Source organism: Vigna angularis, chromosome 3 (assembly GCF_016808095.1).
Source record: "Vigna angularis cultivar LongXiaoDou No.4 chromosome 3, ASM1680809v1, whole genome shotgun sequence".
NCBI lineage: Eukaryota > Viridiplantae > Streptophyta > Magnoliopsida > Fabales > Fabaceae > Vigna > Vigna angularis.
This window is the reverse complement of record NC_068972.1, coordinates 25,003,056-25,025,793: the sequence shown is the minus strand read 5'-3', so window position 1 is coordinate 25,025,793 and position 22,738 is coordinate 25,003,056. Positions and strand designations below refer to the sequence as shown.

Here is a 22,738-nt window from a genome sequence, read left to right as displayed (position 1 = left end):
CAAAGATACAAAATCTAGGATGTCTGGGTCCTTTAGATAGAACGAAAACAGAACAGAAACGAAGTCCGACCATGTCGCTGGCGCTCAAGCGCCCTAAGTGGGGCGCCCGGGCGTCGAACGGTACTTTCTGGCGCTTAAGCGCCCAAAAGGGGCGCCCAGGCGGTGTGCGGTGCACTTTTGGCGCTCAAGCCTCCCTGAGGGGCGCCCAAGCCTCGCGGATTTTTTCAGCACTGCGTTTTTTTTCTCTTTTTCTACAGTTCTGCTTGCTCCTTGAGTTCCGACTCCTTCATACTTTGACTCCTCTTCCAAATCACTTCATTGACCTACTAAAACAAGGGAATTTAGTCGTAAAATCATTATGTTCAACCTCAACTCTCTTATTTACACAACTTAACATAAAATCATGATTTCAAGCAAGTTTCTAAGTAGAAAAGGTGATTTCAAGCAAGTTTCTAAGTAGAAAAGGGTGCATTTAGTATCAAAATTACATCACAGATAACAGTATTTTCAACTATTATCACAACCTCAAACTTAGAACTTTGCTTGTCCTCAAGCAAAACAGATTGTAACTCAGCTTTTCAGAACAATTACTACAATGATTCAACATTTTTCAAAACCCTTTTCTTTCAGGACAAGAAATCACTTTTATCAACTTAGCATAAGGATGTCAGTCAAGATGTGCAGATGTCTTAATCCAATCAAAATCAATGTGATGCTCATATAATTCAATAGATGCTATCCTTAAGAATGATTAATCAACCAAGCAAAGATGTAATTAGAAATTCAAAGAACTACTCCTCACCAAGGAAAGTGTTTCACTCAAGTACTCAAAAGTGTATCACTCAAGCACTCAAAAGTGTATCACTCAACTCAAAGGTGTATAGTAAGGTGTTGGTGTCTTTTTCACTCTGCTATCACAATGTCACACAAGTTAACTTTGTCTTTCATTTAACCACAATCAAACAAACTCACAAGCAAGTTCTCATCACAAGGGCTTTTTATGGCTTGTAACATGGTTGGGCTAGGAAGGAAATTGGTTTTTCTGGTCAGCAAAATCCTTGAGTTAAGAGGGACATTTATGATTTCATCATTCAAGCACAAACTCTCTTTCTCTTTCCCAGCTTTCCCTTGCATTCAGCTTTTCTTTTCTTTTCTTTTCATTTTTCTTTTTCTTTTGCTTTTGCTTTTCAAGTACTCACTGCTTAGCTCAATGCTTTTTATTTTTCCTTTCTCAATCTTTCCAGCAACCCCAAACTTGAACCTTCGTCAATACCTCATCAAATGTTCTCAACTCAACTCAAGGTAAAGATTTTCAAAAAAAAGGTTTTTCAAACATACATAAGGCTCAAGGTTCAAAGGTTAGAACAATTTATTCTCTTTTCAGTTTGCAAAAATTCATGTGAAGGCTAAAAGAATAAGGGACAACAAAAGATGGCCTTGATCATATGAAAGCTGCAAGCAAGTAGTTCAATCACAGAAAATTTGGGCAAAATCATTCATTCTTCCAAAGTAATAGCAATTATTCACAAAAAACTCTGAAGCCCAAATCTCACACAGGTAAACTCACAAGTCCTAGAATTTAGAAAAACACCCTGCTTAGTATTTCAATCAAGTTTTACCTCAAGCACCTGTTTCATACACTGTGAGCCATCACCTGTATATCAGCACATCATGCATCATCTCAACATCAATCAATACACTAGAATATCACAAAGCAATACTCATAACAAAACACAACACAGTTGAATCAAAGCAGTGTGGTTCATTCAAGCAAAGTACAATAAAAAATAATTGATTAAAAAGAAAGGTTTAGAAAGCTGGGTTGCCTCCCAGTAAGCGCTTCTTTAACGTCACTAGCTTGACACCATCTTCATCATCATAGCATCCATCAGTAAATGTTATCACTAACATCCATCAGTAGATGTCTAATCACATAGCATCCATCAATAGATGCTAATATTTCTTATCTTCATTGGTATCCCTCAATAGATACCAATCTTTCTCATCTTCATCGGCATCCATCAGTAGATGCCTAATCACCTAACATCCATCAATAGATGTCTAGTCACCGTCCTCTTCCATAATAGCATCCATCAGTAGATGTTGTCATTCATCATCCTCATCATAGCAACATCCATTAGTAGATGCTATCATTATTGCCATCGGAAGCAGCATTTAACCTAAAAAAAACTCAAACACACAAAGAAAAAAATCAAATCAAAACCACACAATTAAATCAACTAAAAAGAAAAGTTCAGAAAAATGGGCTATCATTCATCGTAGCAGCATCCATCAGTAGATGTTGTTATATGAATCCTTTTAGCATCCCGTAGTAGATGTTGTCCAACATCCATCAGCAGATATTTTCATTATTGCAAAACAAAATCAAATCCACACCACACAACTAAATAAAATAAAAAAAAATCAGAAACTGGGTTGCCTCCCAGCAAGCGCTTCTTTAACGTCACTAGCTTGACCCACTACAATTGCCTTGTGCCTCAATTGTTCCCTTTTCTGGATATTTTTTTTCTTTTTGTTAAATCTTTTCAGAAATTTAATATAACCAGGAACCTGTTGCAGTGTCCCAATCATAGGAATTTTAATATCCAATTTCTTGAAGATTTTCATGAAACGCTCAAACTATTTTTCCTTCTCCTTCCTATGATACTTCTTTGGGTGAGGAAGGGGTTCTTCATATGATTCTTTCTTTTTTCTCTCATCCTCCTTCTCTCTCTTTTTCTTTTCTTCCCTCTCTTTTTCCTCCTTGGAACACTCCTTAGGGTACAAAAGATTTTTCTCAATTTTTTTCTTTTCTCTCTCAACCTCTTATGTTTCTTTTCTCTCTTCTTCCAAATTCTTCCCCTTTTCTTTTCTCTCAACCTCACTTTCTCTCTCTTCTTTTTCTTCCTCTTCCTTTACATCTTTCTCTTTTTCACTCAACCTTTCTTCTTTTCTCTCTATTTTTCTCTCATCTAAAACTTTGTCACTTCTAGTGATAATGGCTTGACATTCCTCCCTAGGGTTAACTTCCGTATTGCCCCCAAAATCATCCCGCTTCTGAAGTATGTGACCAAGCTGCCTCCCTATCCTTCTGAGTGTTGATTCAGTGCTTTTATGATGAGAATCAGACATCTGCATTAACTGTTGAAGTGTATCATCCATCTTAGCCATTCTTTCTGATAGAGAGGGTTGTTGCTGTTGTTGTGGTACTCTATTGAATTGTCCGGCAGCTTGTCCATATTGACTTGTTCCCATGTTTGAGTGAGGTTTCCACCACTGGTTGAAATTACCTTGGTGGAATTGAGTGTCCATATAGTTAACTTCTTGTCCGAATTGCATCTTGCAAGCACTAGACACAAAAACCCTAGAAAACACTATTAGCACAAAAACAAAAACAAACGACACAAAACACAAATTAAAAATAGGATAAAAATAAAAATAAAGTCAAAGTTAATCAAGAATCACACAAATAGAATAGTTTAAACCGTGAGTCCCCGACAACCGTGCCAAAAACTTGTTGATGGATCGACAAGTTACCGAATTGCACAAGTAATATAAAATGGTAAGACCAAGTATCGTATCCCAAGAGACTCTCGGCACTAGACAGTCGTATGATAACTCGATTAATTAAGACTTAAAGAAAACGAGATCATAGGTTTCAGATGCAAAGACAGAAAATTAAATATGAATGCAGTTTGATCAATAGCAGAATAGCACAATGATGAACGAATGTTGTTTTTAATATGAGATGAGTAGGTTGTTGGGGTTAGATTTCACCAAGTTTACTCTCATGTATGTAAGAAATCTTCTTTATGCATTAATGTTAATGTCACTCACTAAATAACTTAAACCCGATCCCTCGGCGAAATAAGTCTGTCCTTAATCACTAGTTCATGCAATTCCTAGCATTCCTAGTAATTAAATGTGAAGATCAAGAGCTTTAAGACGACCAAGACTCATACCCTCATCCCTGAGAAATATTACTCTTGGGAGTAATTCAACAAGAACCTAAATTGTAAGGAGCCTCCCGACACTCATGCAATTCATAAATCATGCTATTGAATGAGTTAAACAAAGAAAGCGTTGTAACAGATGAATTACTCTAATAATTAATGAAAAAGCATATATTATTAAGAATCAATTCAAATACATGAGAGTTCACAGGGTTACATCATCCCCCAACAACAAATAGTGTTTAGTTCACCATAGACATGGTGAAACTAGATGAATAATGGAGAAGAATGAGATAGAAAAACCCTAAAAGTAGAAGATGGAAGCTCCCGCATCCAAATCCGCCTCTAGAGACTGAAAAAGTGTGTTGTTGCGCTCCTCCTGCCAAAGATACAAAACCTAGGACGTCTGGGTCCTTTAAATAGAGCGAAAACATAATATAAACGATGTCCGGCCCATGTCGCTGGCGCTCAAGCGCCCTAAGTGGGGTGCCCGAGTGTCAAACGGTACTTTCTGGCACTTAAGCGCCCAAAAGGGGTGCCCAGGCGATGTGCGGTGCACTTCTGGCGCTCAAGCCCCCTTGAGGAGCGGCCAAGCCTTGCGGATTCTTTCAGCACTGCGTTTTTTTCCCTTTTTCTGCAGTTCTGCTTGCTCCTTGAGTTCCGACTCCTTCATACTTTGACTCTTCCAAATCACTTCATTGACCTACTAAAACAAGGGAATTTAGTCATAAAATCATTAAGTTCAACCTCAACTCTCTTATTCACACAACTTAACAGAAAATTGTGATTTCAAGCAAGTTTCTAAGCAGAAAAGGGTGCATTTAGTATCAAAATTACATCACAGATAACGGTATTTTCAACCGTTATCACAATCCTTCTAGTGAACCTCATTGTAGCCGCACTAGCTGATCCTTTTATTACATTAAAGGATAAATTGTGTTTCAATTCTACTTCCAGGTTAACCATATCCTCCTCAAGTCCCTGTTCGTCCTTCTCATCCTCCTCCTCATCAAGTTGCATAAGCAAGTACTATCTATTTGGACAGCGATGCGTGATAGAGAATTTTTCATCGCAGGTAAAGCATAAGCCCCTTTCTCTTTGATATTGCATTTCAGTAGGAGACATTTTCTTAATAGTACTGTGTCTAAAAGGTGCAACATTTGGTTTGGTGTTTGGTGTGGCCAAAATGGGTTGTTGCACATGATTAGTGTATGATTGATTGAAGGTATATGTATGAGTCTGTCTATTGGAACTCCCATATGAATATCGGTTTTTGACAATATATTTTTCTTCAAATAAGCGAGCTAAGGAGATGGCTTTTAATATAAAGCTAGGTGCTTGTGCAATAACCTCACGCTTAATGTTAGGTTTAAGACCACTTACAAAACAGTCCAAGAGAGCTTCTATGCTAACACCATAAATACGATTGGCAAGGCTAGTAAATTTCACATAATAATAATAAACTGAGCTTGTTTGTATGAGTTTAAAAAGTGCTGATCTAGGTGAATCAAAAGGAGAAGGACCAAATTCCAATTCGAGTGACCTGACCAGAGTATTCCAAGAAATGATTGGACTGGTTCTCTGCATCATTTGGTACCACGACACTACATTCTTCTCAAAGTGGACCGCTGCAATCATAATGTGTTGTTCATCCAAGGTGTTATAATACTCGAATAATTGCTCCACACGAAAAATCCATTGAAGGACCTCCGAGCCGTCGAATTTAGGGAAATTCAGCTTCACGTTCCGCACTTGCAAGGAATGTGTAAAAGCTCTTGAGTTCTGCCCCTCACCTTGAAGATTTGCTTTGAAATCTTCAATTTCATTTCTCAGCTCTGTCAGCTCACGGGAGTGGTCACGATTGCGTTTCTCAAGGATTTCTAGGATTTGGGCAAGCTTAGGTGAAGATGTACTCGCAGCCATGGTAGAGGTAATGAAAGCACCAATGTAATATATAGTAATATATGCAACAGGATAAGCACATAAAATAAGCACCGAGACCGAATGCAAGAGGAAAACCACCGACTAAGGGTCGATGTTTGTCTTTAAATTGAAAAGAGCACAAGTATAATGTGTTACCTTTGATAATAGTCAACAAAAGAAAGAATACATCCAGAGAAAGAGAGAAGACTATTCAATCATTGCCCACCTCTCTCCTACCCCACACTCTGCTATATAACTAATTTCACACTACAAGAAAAAAGTGTATTACATACAGCAAAAATCCGTATATAAGACCCAAAATTCGTATATAATACGTGTTTATATACGGATTATATACGGACAAAAATCCGTATATAATACCATCGTAGCTAGGTTTATATACGGATTTATCCGTATATAATTTATATACGGAAATTATATACGGATTTATCTGTATATAACTTATATACGGATAAATCCGTATATAATTTATATACGGATAAATCCGTATATAATTTCCGTATATAATTTATATACGGATAAATCCGTATATAAGTTATATACAGATATTATATACGGATAAATCCGTATATAATGGTGAGAAGAGAGATAAATAAATACCCTGTATATAGTTGTTCCCCATGCACAATATACAAGATGTCAGGAAAATAATGAGTAACTTCCAATTGGTACCAAAAGGCACCATTCTGTTCCAGAATACCAGAATATTAGACATTTATGCTTGATATAAAATAGTTAGAATAATTAAATATACATGACAAATCTAAGAACATAGGCATCTTGCTATTATTATTTTCTCTTCAGTTTTTTGTTATCTTTCATTCAAAACCAATAAAACTAAATATTAAAGCATTTTAGATACAAAAGACGCCACTATAATAAGAGATGTGCAACCTTCTACCACTGTCATGTTGACTGATTCTAAATAATTCAATTTTCAAGATGATAAAATGATAATTTAAAATAATAAAAAAATAGTGGAGGAACAAGAAAAACAGAATAAGCAAAACAGAACAAGCAAATGAACAAGATCAACAGCAACAAAAACTACTATTTAGTACAACAAAAACTACTATTTAGTACCTGAAAGAGTTGAAACTGTTTTGAAGGCCTTCTGCTTTTCCTTGTCATCATGCAAATCCAACTTGAGTACAAACTTCTATAACCAAAATTATAAATTGTTTCAACCCATATTCTATTATAATGAATCACTAAAAGAATGTTTCCAGAACAAACAAAAATAAATGTGAAACACTTGAAACAAAAGTTTATGTACCAACCAAAAGCTTATTATACATAAGAAAACATGTGATCTAAAAACCAGACCCAGATTTCCAAACTAAATTCAAAACCAGGATTCTGATGAAGAAAGTATAAAAAATCATTAAAGGTCACCCAGATCTTTGAATCTGGAGAAAAAAGGGAGAAATATACCTAATTACTTGACTTGCCAATGCCAGGTGTTTGAGAGGTTTGTTATGGCTGGTTATATACCTAATTACTTGACTTGCCAATGCCAGGTGTTTAGATGTGATGGACTTCAAACCAGACACTTGCACCAAAACTAAGAATTAGACGACACTAGAATGAGAAAGCTCCATGGCCAATTAAATTGAAATGGGATCATGATAGAACAATGAACTATATAGAGGGAGGAACCTAATACAGGATAAGTAGGGAACCAAACTGTTGCAAAGCTATAATACAGGACCACAATGTCTAAGGCAAACTTCACCTGTCATTCCACATTTAAAGATAAAGAAGACATTCGTCAACTAGAGGTAAAATTAACTTCCAAAACATACTACCTACCCTGTCAACGAAAAATAAAACAGAAAAAGCAATGAAAAAACAATGCACTATAGAGAAGGTGGGAAGGTGCAGAGATAATGCATATGCTGATAGCAAGGTGCCCCCTGGTGCTTTAGTTCATATTCACCAACACATAACAAAAATAATTATTAAAAACCCTATCTCATTGCCTCCATGGGACCCTATTAGTCTATTTCACATGGCCTCATTTTCTCTACTCACCTTCTTTTCTTTCACTTCCTTTTTCTTTTCTGATAGCATATATAGGGTAAGAAAAAATAAATGAGACTTCTCATTAAATGTAAACTCGGATATGCACATGTTTAAAATTTTATTAGATATATCTAAATATTTTACTTACTCTAAATCTGTAAACTTTTACTTTTTTTTTCTTTGGATAAAATGTACTTCATTATCAGACATTCCTTGTCTCTTATTATCTCTTTTGATGGATAAAGTAATATATCATTAGTAATCTTAACTAAGGTTCCAACCAAAAATAGGTAACCTTAAGTCGCATGAACTTAACAATTTGTTATTAAAACAATGTTTTACTGGATTGAGAACAAAAGTATATTCATAAATTATTATCTTTAAGTTCAATTCTAAGTAATATAAAAAAATATTCATAGCCTTTAAATATTCTTTCCACCCATGATTGGGAACTAAAATTTCATTCCAACAACAGTATTTTAATCATAAATCAGTTATTGCCACCCATAATTGTAATTTTTCTCGAGACATCTAATCATGGGTGGAAAGAAGGAAGGAGTTTAATTTTTATGATGTACTTCTTTATTGGCTACGGTTTCATCTACAAAGGGAGCAGCTCCACTCAATTAATTATTCATTTATGGACCCATTCAAATTCATTTTGGTAAGCCAAAGCATAAGTTGGAATAAAATTGGAGACATCTCACGGGCCATTGCTTGGAATCCTTTAAGAAGTAAATGGAATGAAAGAAGGGGACCACATTGCAAAAGGGCCACGGTTTTGGACAATTGTGAAAGCATTAAGAAGAAGTACATAATGGAGGGGCCACCAATTTGAAAGTTCACGTAGAGGAGATCCAAAAATGTGCTGAATTTTATTATTAAAAGGGAGTGGTGTCACGGCCCCACACAAAAGAAAGCTTGAAGAGATGTCTGCATATTGTTTTACGGTGCTATTCCACTCCACTTGGTTTTGATTCTTCAATTGAAAAACAAAAAGCACATCATGGCCCACAAATTGAAAGAGTGTTCGGTTCTTTATTGTTTTCAAGAAGGAAGTCCAGAAAACGGTTTTGAGATGCAGCAGCAAGTTTGGTCACGGCTTGGTCTTGGAGAAAAGAAAGCCCAGCAGCTTGGACGGAAGATGGCAGCAGCACTCACGGCCTTCACAGTCCAGCAAGCTCCACGGTTCTGGTCTAGCATTAGAAGCACCATCCAGCCACCACTTAGCATGCTATTTTGGATGTTTTCTTGAAGATTGTTTTGGAGGACCAAAGGGAGAAGAGTTGATTCATTGTCATGGAATGGTGAAGGGAGCCTACTAGAAGAAGATTCACGTGAATCTTGGCTGGACTACAACAGCTGCCACGTTCAAAGCACACAACATTTTGGTCATGGAAGAATGAGAGGATGCAGCAACCATCCAACAAGCATCACCGGAGAGGAGAAGCTTGAAAGCAGCGTCCATCACGATCACATCAGAAGCAGCGCATCCAGTAAGCAAGGGACCCATGGGTAGCGTTCAAAGAGGAATGAAGAAGGGAGCCATGGATGGAAGAAAATTCACATCAAGCAGAGAATGAAACAGATGTGTGAATGGGAAGAAGAAGGGTGTCCACGGCATGAAGAAGAAGACAAGAGATGTAAGGCCTCACCTATTTCCTTGGCAAATCTAGGAGTTGAAGGAAGTCAGGAACGGGAGAGACAAAAACAAACGTGAAAGCTGGAAGGAATTCAGGCTGCCAATTGAGAACAAGACAAAACAACTAGTCTGAATTCAAGGAGGATCCTACGGGAGTTGGTCAGAGAATTGGTTATAAAAGGAAGCAGCAACCAGAGAAGAAACTCAGTAGAATTATTAGGAGTAGGAGTAGGATAGTTAGGAAGCAATTTACGTTCTGTGGTATGTTCCTCCACAGAACATATTTAGTAAACATACCTTAACACGCCTCTGAATGTTCACTCAATGTCCTAAAAATGCACCAAAGTATTCCGCAACACACCAACCAAACCAAACCCCATTTTGTGCCCGAAATACCAAAGAACAAAAGGGTTTAGGATTTTCTCATTTTACAAATGAAATCACTTAGGAATGAACAAAATTTAATTACCACTACACACCAAACAAATAAAGATATATATTAAAGGAACAATATTCTGGACTCACCACATTCTCCCCGAGACGGAATGACGGCGACCCAAAATCAGAGTGCGAGAACAACAGTCCTAGGGTTCCTCTGCAACTGGAACATCACGGCGGCGTTGACGGCGAACACGATTACCCCACAACGGCACCACGATTGGAACACCACGATTGAAGGCAGGGACTCCTACGGTTCCAGCGACGAAGATGATGGTTCGAGATTAAGCCTATGATTGATGACAATCGTTTCATGAAAGGAATGGCCATAGAAGAACCAAATTTACTAAGCATTAGGGTTTGATTTACTTACCCGATTAAGCATTAGAGAATCGCCCAACTATGGCACCGCACCCAACAATGAGCCCCAACCACAGTGTTTGATGAAGGTCACAATAATAGAGAGAGAGAGAGACGAGGAAGAACCCAGACCAACACCCACACCGAAGATGGCTCCAAAGAACGACACCGAACTGAGATCGAAGATGGTTTGAAAGAGAAAGGAAAGCGTGATGGTTCGACAGAGAAGAAATCTCTAGGGTTCGAGAAAGTGAGGAAAGCTCGAGGTTGAGAAATGACACCCAACTTTCACTTAACCAGAAATATATTTTTTAAAAATAATTATTTCTCTGATCCGTATATAATATCTGCAGATAACAATTGGTTCTAACTACATACAGATGACACAACTTATATACGGATCCGATCCTTGGATAATTTTCCCGCTACCACGCGCCAACCTTATATACGGATTTTATATACGGAATATCCGTATATAAATAACCGTAGATAATATCCGTATATAATTTTTTTTTAAATTTCGTATATAAATTCCGTATATAATATCTATCGTATATACAGATTTAAATCCGTATATAATATTCTGTATATAAATCCATTATTTCTTGTAGTGTCATTCCCAAAGACACCCTTTCAAACATGCATTTAGTTGCCTCACGTTACCCCTTTCCTTCAACGTCATCTTCATGAGGTGGTGCCACTTGTCCTTGGTTGTGTCTGCTGGCCTCAAGATTTTCTTCAGCTTCTTAACTCTTTTGTCCTTGCATTCTGCCCTTAAATTCCCTACTATTACCCTCCTCATCATCTGCGATAGTTGGGCATGTGGCTTGATACCATATGGTAATTGGTCTTTAAAATAGCATTACTTGGTTAAATGGTCATTCTGAACCCGGAAAGATATTCAAAATTTTGGGAATTGATTTGTATCATAATAATGTACTCATTCTTATTAAATAATGTATAATAAAACATTAGATTTAAATTAAATCGAGATCAATTATAACTAAAAAAAATTATTGAATTTAGTTGAATCAGATTTAATAATTTATTAATAAAAGTAAAATATATTGAATTTTGAATTGAGCTTGGTAGGAGTAGTGCATAGAATTTTCAAGTAAACCTGTTTAGATTATGCTACCCAGATATACCCACAATCAAAGTTTATCAGAAAATAAAACCATCAGCTAGTTCCATGAATAGACTTTTCATTTCCAAATACACAACTTTGACTAAAATAATTCAAATAGACTTAAACTTTGCCAAAAGAGTATTCAACCTCCGAGCATTAATAAATATATTTTAAATTGATAAATATATTTTAAATCTAATTCAATTACAACTTTCAACCTAAGGTACATTTGATAAAAACTAATAAATAACAAATTACATTGAAATACAGACTAAATCATTATGTTAAAATTTTATAAAACCTAATAAATAATAAATTACATTAAAATATACATAAATAGTTATGTTAAAAAATAAATTTTAAAACTAATTAAATCTTACGAAAAGAATTTATAAAATAAAATTTACATTTATTTATATTATAAATTAATATTATCTTTTAGCAGTAAGAGATTTAAAAAAAAAGTTTATTTCATTAAGCTACTTTGAAATTTATTTGAGAAAACAAAGGTCGTTCACTTTATTAATTGTGATTTTGTTTCTTAGATGAAAAATGTTTTTTTAACCATTTTTTTTTACAATGTTTATATGGTGATTTTTGATTGATCGTTTGAAATATATTTTTAAAAATAAATTTAAAAGAACTAATAAATGACAAGTGACCTATTGTCAAAAAATTATTAAAAAATAGTTACCGTATCAAAGTTCTTACCATCACATTTTGTCATTATCTTCCCTTCTCCATTTCTGTATCTCGTGAATGCTGGAAACCAACCACTCAGTTGACAAACTTAAATTTAATTGTCTCGCAGGTATCAAACAAACCATGTCCCAAGTAAACCATGTCCCAAATATAGCAATGTATATGAATAAATATAATCCAAAGGAATATTTGCATGCATGCACGTTTGCAGTAATTAAACTTAATGTATGCTTCCTAATTAAACTTCCAATAAAAAAGATTCAAAATGGTAGGTTGGAACTTGACTACGTTCGTGGTAGCCATGGCAACAAGCTCAAAAACACTAACAAAAACTCTTTCAGTTGACTTCCAACCAGCAAAGCTTTCATTCTCACAAATTCTTACAATGAGAAAATATGTTTTTCCTTCTATATATAAGCCCAACTAGCAAGCACCTTATGTTCATCCCTAGCTACTACAACAAACCTAAAACCTTCATTCAAAAAATCCAATGGCTCTTAACATTTCTGTCCTCATATTCTCGCTTTGCTATATACTTTCCTTCTCTCTCTTGGCATCATTCTCCATCGCAGATATCAGTTCATCCTCCATTGTTCCACCTGAAACCATTTGCGGGTCCACCGTAGACCCTACTTACTGTAGCAAAACCGTGCTTGCCAATCAAAAGGGCAACGTCTTCGACTATGGTCGCATTTCTTTTCAAAAGTCCTTGTCCCAGACACGCAAGTTCTTTAACTTGGTGGGTTCGTATCTTCAAGGTAGCTTGTCGTTCTCTCAATACACTATTGGTGCTCTTGAAGACTGTCGATACCTTGCTGAGCAAAACTTTGAATACTTATCAAACATTTATGCCACTACTAGCCAAGCTAGCGCTGTTCTTCCGACTTCTCAAGCTGAAGATTTTGAAAACTATCTCAGTGCCGTTTTGATTAACCAACAAACATGCTTAGAAGGTCTTCAGAGTACAACTTCAGATGCAAGAGTGAAGAATGACCTGTTATCATCTTTCTCTGATGATTTGAAGCTTTACAGCGTTACATTGGCTTTGTTTTTAAAGGGGTGGGTGCCTGAGAAGAAAATCATCAGATCGTGGCCCCAAAATGGAAGACATTTGAATTTAAAAAATGGTCGCTTGCCATTGGTCATGTCAGATCGAGTACGTGCTATTTATGACTCTGCTAGACACCATGGGAGGAAACTACTAACCACTGATAATGGCGGAAGTGTTGTTATTAGTGACATCGTGGTTGTTAGTCAAGATGGAAGCGGAAACTTTACCACTATCAACGATGCAATTGCTGCTGCACCAAACAACACAGTTGCTGGTGATGGGTACTTCCTTGTTTTCATCACTGAGGGAGTGTACCAGGAATATGTATCCATTGCCAAAAGCAAGACGTATTTAATGCTTGTTGGAGATGGGATCAATCGGACAATCATCACGGGCAATCACAGTGTTGGAGATAATTTTACAACATTCAACTCAGCAACAGTAGGTAAAAAAAATAATTTGCACGCACCTGCATATACGATAAATTTTATGACTAATGTGTTGTATACGTATGTGCAAAAATATATATATCGTTTTATCCCGTATCTATCTTCAATTACATATGCTTGGTGTGGATTTGCAGCTGTTGTTGCTGAAGGGTTTGTAGCTGTTAACATAACTTTCCGTAACACTGCTGGAGCGAGCAAGGGTCAAGCAGTGGCACTAAGAAGTGGAGCAGATTTGTCAACATTCTATAGCTGCAGCTTTGAAGGGTATCAAGATACATTGTATACACATTCTCTCAGGCAATTTTATCGAGAATGTGACATATATGGCACCGTTGACTTCATATTTGGAAATGCTGCCGTTGTTTTGCAAAACTGCAATATCTATTCTCGTCTCCCTCTGAAAGGACAATTCAACACGATCACAGCTCAAGGAAGAACTGATCCGAATCAAAACACAGGAACTTCCATACAGAATGCAACTGTGAAAGCTGCTGATGATTTGGCTCCAGCTGTTGGCACCGTAGAAACCTACCTTGGGAGGCCATGGAAGGAATATTCAAGGACAGTTATCATGCAGTCCTTTATGGACAGTTTAATAAACCCTGCTGGTTGGCATGAATGGAGTGGTGACTTTGCATTGAGTAGCTTGTACTACGCAGAATATAATAACACAGGACCTGCTTCTAACACTTCCAACAGAGTCACCTGGCCTGGTTATCACGTCATCAATGCCACAGATGCATCCAATTTCACCGTCTCTAACTTCTTGGCTGGGGATAATTGGATTCCACAAACTGGGGTCCCATATTTAACTGGCTTGATACAGTAAAGTAAAATGTTCTTCAATATATATTTTTGTAATCTGTATGATTAATTTCTCAATAAGAAATTAAATTAAAACACTTTTATTAATACTAAAAGATTTTATATACACAATCCCACATAATACCGTGTATATATGTTTATACACAATGATTTTTAAACAACAAAATAGATATTTAATGTAGGCCAAAAATAGACATTAAATAGTTATTGGTGTTGGATTTGCGTTGGTTAGTGTTGGTTTGAAAATTGACCCTAAGTACAGATGGCTTAGTTGATGATAATTTATTAATACTTTTGATTTTCTAATTGAATCTGTTTAGCATGGCCACGGCGACGTAACGCCCTTTTATTTTAAAATTTATTGGTGTTAAGTAAAATCTATTTTTAATATTAGTTTAATTGGTGTTAATTTGACCATTGTAATGACAATATTATGAAAAATTCTCATGTGGTAATTTCATGTTCAAAACTATAAATGAAACAAATAGAAAAAAAAATTATAATATATGAAGAAGACGAGTATAGTTGAAATCGATGAATGTGGACGAAGAAGATGAACATGAACAAAGAAAATGAGTTTAAATGAAAAAATTGAGGAGAAGAATGTGAATGTTGGAGATAAGTTTAAATGAAGAAGATGAGTTTAAATGGATGAAGCTTGTGATTTTTTGTCTAGAGTTAAATTTTTAGAAATGTTACTTCCTTGCCACAATATTGTGTCCCTGTAATCTCTATTGCAACTGTGCAAACCCATGTTCTCTTTTCTCTATTGTTAGTCTCCTCTTCACGTGAAGCCTTTTTTATTGCGAAACATCTTGTTCTCTTCTTCTCTCCATTTCCATTCTTGGTTCTCATGAAGCATCTTTTGTTACTTAGATGTTCATTTTCCTCTTTCTCGCATTTGTTTTGTAATACTATAGAATGGACTTTCCACAATAGTTAAAATCATCCAACGATGGTTTTCTAACCATCATAGACATCGATGTCATTAAAAGTCCAACAAAAATGACAAAGGCTAAAATAATGGTGATTAAAAGTCTTAAATGATGATGGACAATGTTGTTCTTGAACCAATGGTAAAAGTCATCCAATAAAAGAAAAAAAAAATGATGTGTAGATTAATAAAGACAAATGTACCACTACAAAAATAAAGCAATATAGTAGGGGTTTGTTTTCCGGGGTTTTAAAAACCTCTCCTAATTATCTACATTTTCGTATAAATCCGCAGCAACTTTTTCTTTATTTTTTTTATCGTGATTTTTCGATGATTTTAAAGAAAAATAGCAGTTAAATATAATTTATTTAATTTTATAAATATATTTCCAGACGCAAATGTTTGTTTTCCATCTTCATCCCCGTGTCGTTTCTTTTTCGGGTATTCTTAAATTTCTTCTTAACGTCGTTTCCTTCTTCACTTTCGCCTCTCGACTTCTTTATCTTCAGCCTTCGTTTCTTGACTTCTTCGTCTTCATAATCTTTCGTCACTTTGCCGTCCCTAGTTTCCTTGCCTTTTCCTCTTCCAAATCCTAATTCTGAAAACCCAAGCTTCAGGAGTTCACTGACGTTGCGAATGCTTTTTGAGGAGCTCTCTGATGGCGCTTTTGAGAAGCTTGTGATTCGCATAACTTTTGTGTCTCGCCATTTCCATCTCCCAACCTTCGTGTCTCACTGTTTCCATCTTGCGATGTTCACAACCTTCGTGTCTCACCGTTTCCATCTTGCGATGTTCACACCCTGCCCCTGTCAGCGATGTCTGCGCAACCGTCGTAATTAAATGTTGAATGTCATCTTTAATGCAGATCAATTATCCATTTGAGAAAGGACCTTTGAGCCGTCGTTTTCGTGGTGAACATGCTCTCAAAAGATATCCAACAGGGGAGGAACGTTGTATTGCTTGCAAACTTTGTGAAGCTGTAAGGCTGTGATTATTTATAATTTTGGTTCGACTATGATCCTTGAGAGCATGCATACACCAAAACTTAAAGACTGTTTTGTATATTCCTGCTATGTATGTTACCAAGTGTTGTTTCTATATTGGTTAATGTAGAAAATAATGCGCAGTTGTTTTTTGTATTTGAAAAAACACTCCATAAGATGTCACTTTTTGAAGCATGATTGAAAAAGTAAATATATTGAAAAGAACATGATTCAGAGTGAGATTTTATTTTAGAATTTGCAACCTCACCGATGCAAACACTAACTAGGAAAGAAAACTAAACAAAATGGTTGTTTTGTAAGAGTATCAAGGGACTCCATTGTTTAGCTTTTGGCATAGTTTATCCATATGGTATTGTATTCTGATTCTCATCTCAGATTCAATAATAATTATGTTATTCCATAAAACATGGTTAGATTATTCCAAATTATCTATAACATCCAACAAAGGCAGAGATTAACGTTAATTTGGAATTCTTGGATTTTTTTAAACAGTAATGTAGTGTCTGCTCTGAGAAAGATTAAAATATTGAAGACCAATAATGGGAAGAGGGGTTTGATCGTCAATCTACATTCATGCCTGGGTCCTCAATCAATATACTAGAATTTGTATGATTGATTTAACAAAAAGATTTAAAATATTATTTTAATTTCTAAAATTATCCAAATTCCTGTAACAATATCTTATTATTAAGTTTTGTAAACTATACTCTTTTCATATCAATTTAGAAAACTAAATAAAAGCTTCTATCTTTTTCAAGAATTAAATTTACCGTGTCTCATATATCTAAAATATATGTTATTGTTACTACAGAATTATTTGATTCATAAGATATTATTTTAAGATTAATTTTTATTATTTAATATTAAACACAAAATTAGTCATTTACCAGTTTAGAAATAAAGCTCCTTTGTTTTTCTTAGTCAAAATGTATGCTTTTTCATAGACGGTTCGATAGGTGAAATGGACTACCCAGTTAGGAATTAATCACATCAGTACATGTTTTGCTTTTATTAATTTTTTATTGAAAAAATATTTTATTAATTAAAGGCGGTTTTTGAAAACCTCTCGTAATTACTGGCGGTTTTAGAAATCTCTGATAATTATCGGTAGTTTTTGACAACCCTTGTAATTACCTGTGGTTTTTGACAACCCTTATAATTACCGGCGGTTTTGAAAACTCCTGGTAATTACTGGCGTGGCAGTTTTGGAAACTCCTGGTAAAAAATCGTCGGTAATTATTACCGACGTTGCTTTCCCCAGCGGTTTTCGTAACTACGGAAAATGTATTTAGGTGGGGTTAAAACTGCTAGTAACTTGAAAAAAAACCGCCACTAAAATTAAATATTTTTTTAGTGAACCTACCAATGTAAAGAAGAAAAACATCTTCATCTGAGTATTAAAAGGCACATAAATTTTTCATTGGTTAACCATTTACTTGCTTGTGAAGTTGTAGGATAAATCAGAAACAAGTAAATAAATCCTTGAATAAATCTAAAGTACCAACCGTAAGTGAGGAGGAGACTCATAGTGCAGAACAATTTACAATTGGTGGAGGCCTGCAGAGGTTCACCGCTGGTGGCCATTGTGAGATGCAAGGGGAATTGAAAATGAAAAGGTAGGGGGAAGAGAAAATGAAAGTGTGGGAGAAAGAGGAAACACTTAAATGAAAGTCGTGCGAGAGAAAGAGGCACATATTTTTGTATGAAAATAATACACATTCGAAGATGGTTCTCTCTATAACCATTGTCATTTTTTAAAGTTTTAATGATAATTCTCTATATAACTATCGTTATTTCTCGTCTATGCCACTTTTAACGACAATTTTCTATATAACCATCATCATTTATACTTTTAATGATGGTTATTTTGACAGCTGATAAATGCCTAATACAAGTTAATTTTGAGACCAATTTTGCACTTATCTTGTTTTAATTTTGTCAAATAATTTTAGAAAACACCCCAATTTGAATTGTTTTGCAGATTTTGATTACTATAGAGAGTCAAAGTGGAAAAATAAAGAAAATGAAGGAAATCCAAGTAATTTTGGACAAATCTAACATTGGCGCAGCTAAACAGTAATTTTGAGACTTGAGTCACACGAGGAAACCCAATTTGGAGGGAAACCTCAAACATTGAACCTAAGGCTAAGTCATGAAGATTCTTTCTTGATAAAGTTATTTCAAGGGCTACAACAACAAATGCATGATCTAGACTAGTGTTGAGCAAGTCTTGATTATGATATTCATCGTATTATTGTTGTTGTAGAGATGACTTTCCAATCTCCATAGGATCATGATGTTGGTGTCGTATACTAAGTTGAAGGGGGTCTCTTAGGTTGAAGATTGAGAAGTGTAGTAGTATGCTCGCAACTCTTCTTACAAGTCTTTTAGCCATCAATCCTTGGTTAAGTCTAGTCTCTTCTTCAATTAAACTAAGATGACTTTTCTGGCGGCTTTAGCCTACCTATTACATTGAGGATGTTCCACTAAGTTGGTTATGTGCTTTATGTAGAGTCTGATATAGAATTTTGGCTAGCTTTATGTCTATAAACTGCCATCCGTTGTTGATTATGACAATATGCGACACTCCATATCGACATTTTATGTTCCTCCAAATGAAGCGTTAACTAGTTAAGTCGTGATGGTAGTTAGAAGTTCTGCTTCAATCCTTTTACTAAATTAGTTGATGTAGACTAGTAAGAACGTGTCCTTTGCGTGGATCAAAAGGACCAAGAATATCAACCCCCTCTTTGCAAAAGGCTACAAGGAGAAGATATGGTGTATCTCCTATTGTTTGTCGTGTGTGAGATTATTAATATTTTTGGCAAGATATGCATTTTGGGACGTAAGTAACACAACCCATTTCCATGGTATAGTAGAAGTACCTAACTTGAAGAATTCATGTCGTCATGGTTCTCACCCTAGAGTGATACCCACATATACGCTCATGTGTTTCACGTATGTACTTAGCCTGCTCCAAAGTAACACATTTTAGGAGAGGCTGACTATAGTCCCTTTTGAAAAGGTCATATCACCCACCACCATCTAGTGGACAACTCTTCTTATCCAGCCCTTGTCTTTTCCTTCCAGGATACCTCCAATCTTGAGGTAATGAATATAGGGTGTCATCCATGTTGCTTCCTTAGTGTCGACATGCATACACTCGTACATTTTATCAATGGATGATGATGATAATACTTGTTATAGTAAAGACTTGTACCTTTCATTCTTTTTAATGTTGGCTAGCTTACAAAGCAAATCGACTCTTATGGTGTCTCCCCAGGATATATGTTAGAGTTTAACCTCAACAACAATGCCAATTAGGTTTCTCACGAGGTGGTAGTACTGTAGTAAAAGTACATCTTTGACTTGGTAGTCACTTATGAGGTGGCCAACTATAAGGCAAGAGTCTGTTTGGCATATTATTCTCCCATCTCTTTCGCCAAGGTGAGGTCGACTATGATGACTTCATACTCAGTCTGGTTGTTTGATATCTTAAAGCTAAAATGCAGATATTTCTTTATTAAGACATCATTTGGGCCTTCTAGGACTGTGCCAACTCTTACTCCTTTCATATTGGAGGAGTCGTCTACTATCTAGTATCTAGTTTCAACGTCCTAAAGGGTTCTATTGATTAAGTAGATCAGTTTCTGCTCATTGTCAGCCTCTTGGACAAGGGTGACGCTTACAACATCTTCTATGGCTGCTAAGCATACTAGGAGAGGTTAGGTAGTATCCAACTTGCACAAGATGGGTGGGGATATTAATTAGAATTTGCTTAAGCTATTTGAACTTCTCTTAGCATTGGTCATCCCAAACTAACTTCGCGAATTTCTTCAAGAGTTTTATCATAGGCTGAATTTTGTTCGTTAACCGAGGAAGGAAATGGGAAATGGTTGTCATCCTTCCTACGAGTCATTGCACCTCTTTAACATTCATGAAGCTCTTCATGTCAATAACTACCTAACATTTTTTGGGATTCGTCTTTATCCCCTTATGTGTTAACATGAATCCCAAGAACTTGCCACCATTTACCCGAAACACACTTCTTTGGGTTTAATCCCAAGTCATACGTTCTTAGGGATGAGAACAGTTCAGACAAGTCTGTTGAATGTTGGGATGGGGTTGGGGACTTCACCACCATGTTGTTCATGTAGATCTCAACATTCTTATTTAGCAGGTGTTTGAACACACATGTCCAATAGTCTTTGATACATGGATCCAACATTCTTCAGGCCAAAGGCATGACTTCATTATAATAGTTGGTCTCTTCCGTGATGAATACAATATTCAACCTTTTAGTTTTAGCCATAGGAATCTAGTTTCATCATAAGTAGTCATCCAAGAAGCTTAGGACATTGTGGCCAATTGCTTTGTCTATCAACTGGTCTATCCTGGGTAAGGAATAGGCATATTTAGGGCATGCCTTGTTCAAATTCGTGTAGTTCATGCACATTCACCATTTTTCATCGCCTTCTTTACTAGAACAACATTGCCCTATCACATTATGTATCTTGCCTCCTTGGTGAAACTGGCTTGCAACAACTTTTCAACCTCAGCTTTGGCAGCTTACCTTCTTTTCTCTCCCAACTTCCTCTTCTTCTACAAAATCACCCTCGCCTCATTGAATGTGGATAGCCTATGGGAGGCTACCTTTAGGTCGATCCCTGTGAGGCTCTATCCTTGCATCATTGCCTATATTTTGGGGGTCGAGCTCATCTACTATGATTGCAGTGGTTGTTATTGTCCATTCAACATTATTGGTACTAAGCAAGGGAGTTGAGAATCACAAGCTTGCGATGTAGAACTTCCTAGCCATCTTCTAGTCGATGTGGATTGTGATGATTTTCCCAAATGAGAACGAGAACTTCATGGCCAGATGTAGGGTGGAGACCATAACATCCAACAAGTTTAGCGATGGGTGACCCAATAAATCATTGTATGACGTGCTGACATCTATGACTAAATGCCGGATTGGTATGGTCTTGGTTAGGTTTCCTTCACCAAAATTTGTGTGGAGCTAAACGTAACCTCTAGCAGACACCCTTTCTCTAGAGAAGTCGTACAGGTTTGTCAAAAGGCGTCACTATTTCCTCGGTCAGCTTCAGCTCTGGTAGGTTTTCCAGTAGAGCATGTCTACTGAGATACCTTTGTCGACTAGGACCTTTTTGATTACGAAGTTCTTTGCCTCCATGATTAGGACCATGGGGTCGTCTTGATCTAGGTCTACGCATTAAAATTCACATTTGTGAACGTGATAGGAGATATGTTATTATGTCGATAGTTTCGAGATACCATGTTCATTGATTGTGCTGCCTTGAGATGTTTCTTCATATCCGAGGACGAGTATTTTCCTCTCGCGGCCCCTCTAGATATGGTGTTGATGGTGCCCTTCAAAGGATACCTAGCATCACAATGCCTATCCTCGCATTGCGTTGTCTCGTCTCTTTTCTCGTCCATCTATGTATCCCTTTGATGATTACACATTTATGCCCACATTTTAGATTGGGTTAAATATGTTTTTAGTCCCTCAAGTATCACGTGATTTTGGGTTTCGTCCCTCTTTCAAAGCTTTGTTCATTTTCATCCTCTTCGTTAGGAAATTCTAATTTTTAGTCCTTAAAAAGTAATGTTAAAATTTCCCTGAGCGTGGCTAACGGTGTGCTACGCCTGATGTCAGCTTTCATGTTAAGTGTTTTCCACGTTTCAATTTTTTTTCTAAAACCAGAATTGGGGTTTCTTGAAAAATTAGGGTTCTTTCCTTATCTTCAATGAATTAAACGAAGAAAAGCAATGTTCTCTTTATCAATTGAGTTCTCTTGAAAATTCATTCAACCTAATATTCCAAAAGCTTGTTCTCTTTACCAACTGAGTCATCTTCAATGCAACCCACAAGCCCTAAAATAACATTAACAAAAAATACTGAGTAAGAGAAACGAAAAAGGAGGAACACCATTGAGATTTTAAGAATTGGGTCGTGAGAAAGAACCTCGCGAAAAACAAAGTTGGGATCTTTTATGTGTTTTTGAAATCAATGGCGAGAATCAGAGGAAGTAGAGGATGGCTTGTTGGTCTATCCAAGCACAAACTGAAGGTGATCGACCGAAGGGTCTATCCAAGCACAAATCGAAGGGGTGTTACTGGACTGAAGTGGTCCCCTCTGAGAAACAATTTGGCCAAACGCCAGCGCTAGCATGTTGAACACAACTAAAGAACCAATTCCGAGAATATTGTACGACATGATGAGACAACCTCAGGGACCGTTGAAACAAGAAATCATCG

The 22,738-nt window shown here is 36.3% G+C and overlaps 1 protein-coding gene and 1 long non-coding RNA gene across 2 annotated transcripts; one reads left to right on the top strand and one right to left on the bottom strand.

The window, feature by feature from the left end:
• Positions 1-6,493: 6,493 nt before the first annotated feature.
• On the bottom strand, positions 6,494-7,291 carry LOC128195999 (uncharacterized). The gene is made up of 3 exons (XR_008248026.1): positions 7,178-7,291; positions 6,981-7,056; positions 6,494-6,583 (listed from the first exon to the last, which is right to left on the bottom strand). It is a non-coding gene; the product is annotated as an uncharacterized LOC128195999 (long non-coding RNA).
• Positions 7,292-12,683: 5,392 nt separating this feature from the next.
• On the top strand, positions 12,684-14,522 carry LOC108344001 (pectinesterase). The gene is made up of 2 exons (XM_017582463.2): positions 12,684-13,689; positions 13,828-14,522. Exons 1-2 carry the CDS (start codon positions 12,684-12,686, stop codon positions 14,520-14,522), a joined length of 1,701 nt encoding a protein of 566 aa, XP_017437952.2.
• The last annotated feature ends 8,216 nt before the right edge of the window (positions 14,523-22,738 follow it).